The 9,624-nt window shown below is 33.5% G+C and overlaps 1 protein-coding gene across 1 annotated transcript; it reads right to left on the reverse strand.

The window, feature by feature from the left end:
• Window positions 1–3,021: 3,021 nt before the first annotated feature.
• Window positions 3,022–7,594, reverse strand: LOC107800678 (protein NRT1/ PTR FAMILY 6.3-like). The gene is given in 5 exon segments (NM_001325688.1): window positions 3,022–3,889; window positions 5,696–6,264; window positions 6,972–7,011; window positions 7,110–7,287; window positions 7,477–7,594. Coding segments are annotated over 5 exon segments (1,773 nt in total).
• Window positions 7,595–9,624: the final 2,030 nt, after the last annotated feature.

The raw sequence follows: 9,624 nt of genomic DNA on the forward strand, positions 1-9,624 counted from the left end.
TTACTTTTATTAATATGATCAAAAAGCATAACAAATTAGAAACACATATTAACAAATTAGAGGGACCAAAAACGCATTACGAACTAAAGGCACAGGACAAACATTCAGATGAATATACACATTTGGACCTATAACTATACATCTATGTGTAGAACAACATTTAAAAAGTTCAAGTAACGAATTAAAGGGACCAGAAAGCAAAACGAAGTAAAGGAGCAGAATAAAGACGTGGGCCTATAACTATGCATCTATGTGTAAAATAGCACTTAACAAGTTCAAATATACTTTCATTATTCATTAATTAATTTGACCAAAAAGCATAACAAATTAAAGGCAGAGTCGGATAGAAGATATAAACCCAATTGGTAAATTTATCGGTTCAGACCTACCATTTGTGATAATTTTAATAAATTTGCTGGGTTCAGATGAATCTGACTCAGCTGCTCTACATTACGTTGAGATGAACACGGCAATAGAATATTTTTTTTTAACTGGATAAGACCTCTTGTAACATCCAGAGATCACTACAGTTGTACAAAAAATATCAGTAGCTAGTTGATTCAGTGAATAGGAATCTCCACTTGTGAAAAATAATTAACTCTGTAACCTGCAACACTTTGATTCTTTTTTATTCCTGGATACTGAAGGGAAGCCCGTGCACTAAACTTCTGCTATGCATTGGGTCTGGGGAAGGGTCGGACCCAAAGGTCTATTGTACGCAACCTTATCCTGCATTTCTGCAAGAGGCTGTTTTCACAACTCGAACTCGTGACCTCCTGGTCACATGTCAGCAACTTTACCAGTTACGCCAAACTCCCTTTCTTTTTATTCCTGGATACTCTTGTTCTTTTATTTAAAATATGTACAAAATATCTGGATCTTATGTCATAAAATAAGAAATAATGCAGTAGAAGACAGAGAGGGGCGTCGGGGAGTGAGGGGACCGAACCAGTAAATATATATATATATATATATATATATATATATATATATATATATAGACCCTCTGCTCTCTTGACTGAATAAAGACAAAAAATTTTTACAAAAACAGTGTTAATAAACAACTTGACAAACACGACACATGCATGTTTCTGGCAGTATTTGCTGTACCTAGTAGTAGTAGTTTTTTATTGAGATCGATAAAAATCCAATTGAAGTTGCAGTTGTTCTGAGATTGAATCTTGTTGTCCAGATTTTTCCAAACCAAGTTGCTTCTTTTTTTTATTTAACCATTTGGTATTCAGAACTGATCGGGCTTAATTAATGAGGATTTATGCCAGGTGAGCCGACTAACTAAGGTCGGATCTTTTCGTCTCGATAAATCGATCTTGGGCCTGACTCAACCCCAAAGATAGTTCATGAGATGAGGATTGACCAAAATCATATAAAAAATCACGATCGTAAGACATGAGCTTGTAACATGTGATCATGTTGTCATAATAGTTGTATAATTTGAATTTTTGGTTCAGAAAAAAATGATTTTGGTTTAAGATTCTTATACGTGGTTTTTCCCCTTTACGGTTACTACACAGTCATATATACGGTCGAAATCGAGCTCGCCTACGATATGATAAGTCAAGCTTGGAACATGGCAATAAAGGACTGAAGATCGACCCCAAATCCTACCGGGCTAGAACCCAAGGTCAGAACGCCTGCCTTCGAGAATATCGAGGCCGTAATCCCGGAATCGACCCTGTTATTACATAGTTAACAGAAAATAGAGTCGCATGAACTGCAAGACTATAACCATAAGACGAAGTTTTGAATCTTGTGCTGCAATAAAAACATTGAGCTAATTGACTATTGAACTGTTCCTTTAAGAATCAAGATCCTAAATTGTTGAAATTTGATAAGTTGGTGCACAAAACTTAAGTTTTCAGATAAAATTATCATATTGTTATGAAATACATATTTATATGGATGTTCACTAATCAAATATAACTCTCTATTCTTTTCCATTATGTAGATAGCCCCACTATATCTCACTATTATAGTTGTAACTTTCACACCTCCGTAACCTTCTCATGATCTTTTTCCATAATCTCAAATGTTATATTGTTACTTTGAGCAGATTTTTTTAACACATATAATGTTTATTGTCACTACAAGAAAATTTTAACTTTTAAGTATTCAAATTCTTATTATATAGTCGCTTAATTACATTGATTAGACACTTTTTTTGAATCACTATTTGGGATATAAAGATTACTTGCTATGTTTTTCTTTTGTCTTTTGAATTACTTCTGAATTATTTAAGCTATAGTTGGTTATGTGCCAATCGATAGAACAAAGCACAGAAAGAAAAACTATGGGTGGAAAATAAGGGCACGTGAATCATGTGGGAACTCGAAATTCAAGGTAATTTATTATTTATTTGGTCCACCTTTTTGCCTTAGAAATTCATGTTCCCGATATTATTTCATCTTTTCTTGTTTAGCCAAAATGGCATGTGATATTATGCGTACCACTCGTGCAAATTAGAACCTGAACAAATTAATCATAAAAATTACTTAAATATCTATATTGTTTTTTTTTTCTTCTAAACTTAAGTTCTGTACAGTTTCCAAGATCTAGCTTTTTTGTTATTATTTTTACACCTAACAAAGTAAATCAAAGACTAATATAATAAAACATTGAATAGTTTGATTATCACTGATCTAATAGTTATGATAATACAGGAAAAGTAAAACATAAGGGGAAAAAAAGAAGGAAAACAATAATAAGAATTATACTAGAAGAAAACGATACTTTCTGTGGGAAGCTGGCTCTTGCATTGAGATTTGATTTATATTATTTGGGTTATTCTACAGATACAAGGGAGAAAGGAAGAGTAAGAGCTCTATAATTTTTCATTAACTAGGCTCTTTCCCATTTCTTGTACATATACATCTAGGTTACCATACACACGTAACCTTTCCAATAAAGTTAAAAGAAGCAAAAAAGAGAAAAACCCAAAACCATAAAAATAAAATAAAATAAAAAACCTAATTTGCTTTAAAGAACATAATTGCCTTGTGCAATTTAGTGGCAAGCTGGCTCTGAATCCTCCATTTCAATCCCACATTCAGCAAGTCTCTTCTCCTTGTACACATACCGTCTTGAAATAAACAAGAAAATCATCAAATTCAACACACTCAACGTTGCCAATAGCCAATAGAAATCATAGAGTCTTCCTTGGTTTAAATTATCAGCTAACCATGGGTTTTTCACTGTCACCTTATGCACTATAGTCACCAAAATAGAACTAAAGAAAAACCCTAATGAAAGTGTACTCAAGAATAACCCCGTGCTCATTGTCTTCATTCCTTTAGGACACTCCCTTAGGAAGAAATCAAGTTGTCCGATATAAGTAAATGCCTCACCTGCCCCTACTAGCAAGAATTGCGGAACTAACCAAAAAACACTCAAAGGAACCTTGGCATTTGCATCATTGGTCAATCCATGCAAATGTGCAACATTCAATCTCTTCACTTCAGTTAAAGCAGCAGCAACCATGGCTATAATTGAAAGTATTAATCCAACTGCAATACGTTGCAACGGGGTTGTACCGTGAGGATTGTTTAGGACACGTCGACAAACCGGTACGACGGCACGGTCGTAGAATATGCACGTTAAGAGGATACTTCCGACGAAGAAAAGTGTCAATGAGGCCGGAGGAATTTCGAAATTTCCGATGTGACGGTCCATTGTTGTAGCTTGTGACACTGAAAATGTTGTCATTTGAGCATAGACAGTCCAAAACATAATGGTCGTGGCCCATGTTGGTAACATTCGGACTACCAATTTTACTTCTTCAACGTCGGTTAAAGTTGATAAGTTCCATTTATTTACCACGGTAATTCCAGCGGATTCAGGGTCCTGTACTTTAATAGCTGCCTTGTCCAAGAAACTGCAGAATCAAAACAAAATCCATAGTCAAAATCTTGGCCCACAATATAATTGGAATTTAATGATATATTTGTCTTTCATTGTGGACATTATTGTTAATAAAATTTCAAGTTAGAAAATGAAAAAAAAAAAAAAAGAAGCACGAAGCTAATTCTATTATTGTCCTCCACTTGTTTTTCTTTATATATTTTTTTCTTGATTTAAAACTTGACAAGTTGTATGGGCACAAGGCAAGGGGCGTGAAGATCGATTAGGTGACAGACTGGCTAAGATGGTCTCGTGATCTTAGTTTCCTTTTGATTCTTAAAAGTCCAAGTGTACACTGCATCTTCATCTATAGTATAGTACAAACATTTCTTTCTTTTTGATGAGAAAAATACTACTATATGTAATTTTATCTGACAGGTGACGTTATCTTTCTACTAGATAAAGGAACTCTAGACCCCCAGTGACTTAAACAGCCTTTAAGTTCAGAAATTTATCAGTTTCTGTTGATATTTTCGACTCCCACCCCCTCTCCTCATCCCACTCCATCCATCCCCCAACAAATAATGCAAATTCAGTTTTTTTTCCCTAAGACTACTTGTATTGAACAAATTAGTACAAGAATTAGGAATCATGTGATCATAAAAGAAAGAGAGGGAAAAAGATAACAAAAGGGTATATTTTCATTTTTTTGTTAAGCGTCAACGTGTGGTAGTTTTCAAAATTTATTGTGTGGTCAAGTCGTTATCAAGGAAATGTTAGTGTGACAGTATTATTTACCTCTTTTTGTTACTAACTATTTAATTATTAAAAAAGGTGTATGATTACCACCTTTTGATTTGAAAGCAAAATATTACTTTGAAAAGGAAACACAGCGATACTGTTTTTATAAATATAGCTACCACACTCTCCGTAGGCAAAAGTCGGCAAGGTCTACTATCAAATATTAAAAAAGATTAGTTAAGAGTTAGAGAGGGTCTATTCAAAATTCCTTGTGTAGGGGAGGGTTTAGGCTAGTGTATATTCAATAAGTTTCAAGCCAACTTGCAAACAAGAACAGCAATAAACCCAATCTAATCCTATAAGTGAAGTACGCAATCATTACTTTTATTGTGTGAAGATAAAAAAGCTATTTCCGATAGACCTTCGGCTTGTGATCAAATCAACTTGCAAAATGTTCAAAAACTTATATAGCTTTGTTGTCCATATATCCTAAAATATTTCGACAAAATGGAAATAATTTTGGGATTTGATTGGAGATGATGTTGAATTGGTTGATGGTTAGCTATCAAATATTTGGCCTACCATGGGGACATGTTCAAAACATTTCAAATAATGCAAGGAAATAATCAAGCCAACCAGGAATGATAACTTGCACATAAAAACTTCATTTCCAATTCTTAGCATGATCTAGAGAGGACATGGCACATGGTTTAAAAGGATCATTTCACTTTCTAATAATGCGTGAAATGGGAGTCAATAGAAGGATTTAAGATAGTATTTGGAACTTGATTAACTTTTTGTTATTAGAACTCAAATTATTCTCTAGAAATTTGAAGTCTATTCTTTTTTAATATATTTATAATTAATTAGCCTACAAGAGGTTGATATAGGAGTAATAATTTGGTTGCCAAGAAGAAATAAGAAGTTGCTTTTTATACTTTTAAGAAAAACAACAAGAAAACAAAAATTATTTCAGTCTCAAAAGGAAATATATATAACAAAATAAAAGGAAAAAAGTGAAGAGCTAGATGACAATAATAGTGAAAAGACAGTTAATATATACTAGCAGTTAAAGGATTAAAAAAAAAAAAAAACTCACCGGAATTCCTTGCTGTGAGGCAATCTCTGCTTAGCTTTTTTATTTCCATCCCCAGGAATATCATCAATATTATATAGAAGATAAGAATCAGAAGGCAAATCCATATGTCTTTTGTTCCAAGCAGCCACAAAAACTGAAGCAATTTGTGTCAATGGACTTCCCACAAGTTTCTTGAAACGATATTTTCTTGTGCCCGATAAGAATATGACCAAACCAATAACAATAGCACAAGCACATATTCCATAACCATATTCTCTTCCCAAATTATCTTGAATATACACTAGTACTGTCACTGCACCAAGGGATCCCACGTTAATGAAGAAAAAGAACCAGTTGAAGAATTTTATCATCTGTCCTCTTTCTTTCTTGTCGGTTTCGTCGAATTGATCGGAACCGAAGCCGGAGACGCTGGATTTCAGGCCGCCGGTGCCGAGCGCCGTCATGTATAGTGCTATGTATAGAACCATGAGTTGTTTGGAACTTGCTGGAATGCATGTTGAGCTCCCTGGGGAACACTTTGGTGGTCGTAGGCTTGGGATTATGGTGGAGATGGTCAATATGGTAACACCCTATTTTTCATAAATAACAAGAAAATCAATTAATAATTTATTCAGTTATAGTGTTATAGTAGGTTAATACTAACTTTTAAGTTACGAAGAGTTATTTGTTGTAATAAACTAACTTTATAATATAAAAATCTATGAACTATAATTAGTATATTAGGTTTAAACTCTATTTGAAGAAAGAGAAATGATAAATAGAATCTTTCTCTTTTAAAAGATTCAACTAGTGGAGGTTATATGTATTTTTCTTCTTTCTTTCTTCTTCTTCCTTCTCTTTCCACTTTCTTATTTCATAATAATTGATCTTTCAACGCCCATGTCCAATTCATTCTTCATAAAAATAGTTGATTATTAAACCAAGTGTTATTAAACATTTTCTCCATCTAAATTCCCTTCTTATTCGATTTTCCTCTTCACAACATCTATAATATGACAGGTTTTGATGCAATCTAAACATGGTGTTTTTCTTGGTTTTCTTTATTCCATTGATGGTTGTCATTCTTACTCTTTCCATTCTCCTCATCACAGATTCTTAAAAAATTAAGATCATTTTACATGCATCAATCTCACGTAAGAAAAAGAATCACCATATATGATTAATTAGTCCAACTCCAAAATGATGGCACTCAAAAAGGTGAGTGAAGTCACTTCAGAAAATAAACATTTTTCTATTAGCCAATCCAATCAATTAAGATGTAAAAAATGGAACGTACCATGGCTTGAATAGTGGTAAAGATACCAATTGTAAGATACCTGAAATAATTAAAGTAAAGAACAAAGATGTTAATTAGTGACAGATAAATTTTAGTATATGAACTTCCAAAGTTTAAGGTATATAAAGGTTGACGAACCGTCCAAGAAAAGTGTCGGCTACGAAACCACCAAGCAAAGTGAGCATAAATGAAGTTCCAAGAAAATTAGTAACATTGTTGGCCGAACTAGCATTTCCTAAATGCATGGTTCCAGTCAAATATGTCACCAGATTTACAGCAATACCTAACGTCGTCAGCCTCTCCACTGCCTCAATCCCTATAATATTTTTTTTTAAAAAAAAGCGTAGAAAAAACTCAAGAGTTAGTGATTTCAGAACAAAGGTGATCTTATTATATCGATATATATTTTTCATTGTATGTGTACATTTTTCGGGGCTATAGCAATGATTCAGTTATATTGAACTCACAGAACCCGTCCTAAAGAAGAGAGAAAAGGCAAAAGTACCTAAAATCATGGCGGCGCTGGACCAACCGCCGGACGAGGAACGAACAGCTGGTCGACCTTTGTAATCCCAGGCATCTGGGAGAGTTTTAGTATCTTGTTGTGTTTCAGGAAGTGCCATTTTGAACGATAATAAGAAAAAAAGGTTGCAGAGGAAAAGGTATCCAAGACTATGGTAAGATTCAATTGATTCCATTACCCTTTTATAGCCGTAGGTTTGGGGTTAACTCCTGTGTTTTTAATTTTTTATTATTTTAATATCTATATTTTTTTATTCTACTTAGGTCCATTATCGAAGGGAGTGGTAAGTCCACATGATTGTCTTTTCCTTATTTTGATTTTCCTTTTTTTTTTTTTAATACAAGAAATTTCGTGGTCCCTAGCCTCAAATGATACACAAAATGATTGACAGTGAACTGCTAGATGCCTGTACCCATGAACTTGAAAGAAGGAAAAAGTGCTTAGTCTGTGGTAATTAAAAAGGGATTACACCTTTAGTTTAAGAAAATAAAATTAGTCATTTAAATATCCCTTTAAACGTGTTATATTAAGGAGAAAAGCAATTTTTTAGCAAATGTTCACCTTGGAAAATCTAGATCATTTATGCCAATATTTGGTTCGTATAGGATTAGGCGATATATGATAATTACACGAGGTGAAGAATAGAGTAAGACGGTAGAAGTGTTTGATGATTATTCTGAGTATTAGAAATTGACAACAGTGTTTGAATGGTCAAAGAAAGTGATTTAGAGTATGTGTTGAGATATTTGTGGATAAAAATGGCCTCCGCCCCTAAGTAACAAAATTAATTTTCATCTTTTTGTGGTAGCCTTTTTCTTGGATCAAAGTAACCAAATACTCTACTAGAAAATGATCTCATCAAAGATAACATATTTCAAGAAAATATACTTTGGGATAACATTTAGCACCACCAAAACACCGTAAGTAGTCTAGTCCTTAAACATATGGAGTAACATGGGCGGAGGGAAAACATTATTTACGGGTTCGGACGAACCGCAAACCCAATCACTAAGATGAGCTATGGATTTGATGACGAATCAAAAATTCATACCGTAAATCCCAACTTTACCTCCGTTGAGTAATACCGAAATCAGTAAGTTACCATGCATGTTTTAACCTTGAGTAAATAAAACTGATGTGCCATAATCTTGTAAATAAAAGTGAAAATGATGTGTTGTTATTAGCCAAGCCAGTGGGAACAATACTTTTGTGCATTCATCACAAGATCTTCTATAGTTCCCAAGTATCTTGTGAGTTAAATATAGCTTTACAAGAATGGGTGATTGGCATGAAAATTAGTGGATTGCAGTATCCATTACATTTACCTGTGGTGCAGAGAAAATAATTTCTCTGGTCCAGGAAATTTGCAACATTTTTTTTATATTTTGTCTCTTAGCAACTAATAATAAGCTAAAATAAAAAATAAAAACAGAAGTCTAAAGTAGTCGTGCCCAAATAAAAAGTGCACGTCAAAAGATAAATCAATTGCTAAGAACCTTTCTGTGGTGGGCATGCATTCAAAAAAAATGAGATATATGGAAAGTGGTAGAATGCATCCAAATCGGGGAAAATCACGTTTCTACTTTTTCTTAGAAACTATTCATTTGCAACAACATTAATATTACCTCGTTTTTTTTCCACATTCTTTGATTAATATTTTTTAAATTTCCACCCACCCCCACTTTTATAATTTTCCAATGGAGAAAAGGCACCTTGGCAAATCGCAAATCTTCATAAATAAAGCACTTTGCCAAACTTTAGGAACTGAGGGGACAAAAGACAATCTTACATTTTGAGAGATTGTGGAAACTTCAGACTTGGACCCAAGAAAATAAAAGGAGAGGACTAAAGACAATGGTTCTTTTGTGGGTGCTTTGACCTTAATAAAAAGTTTCCATTAACAAATAAGTAACAATTAACATGTCACACATGTTTCTTACTAATTGATCTCCAATTTAAAGTGTCTATAACGAGAAATTATCATCTTATCCTTCCACAGTTTTTAAGTTGTGATGAAATAATTTTACAACTTATTTTGAACTATCATGTTATTTTAGAGGGAAATTATTGGTAGTCAATAAATACTTGGAGAACAAACTATCATGTTACTGGTGATGTAAAAAATATGTG

This window comes from Nicotiana tabacum, chromosome 1 (genome assembly GCF_000715075.1).
Source record: "Nicotiana tabacum cultivar K326 chromosome 1, ASM71507v2, whole genome shotgun sequence".
NCBI classification, from domain to species: Eukaryota; Viridiplantae; Streptophyta; class Magnoliopsida; order Solanales; family Solanaceae; genus Nicotiana; species Nicotiana tabacum.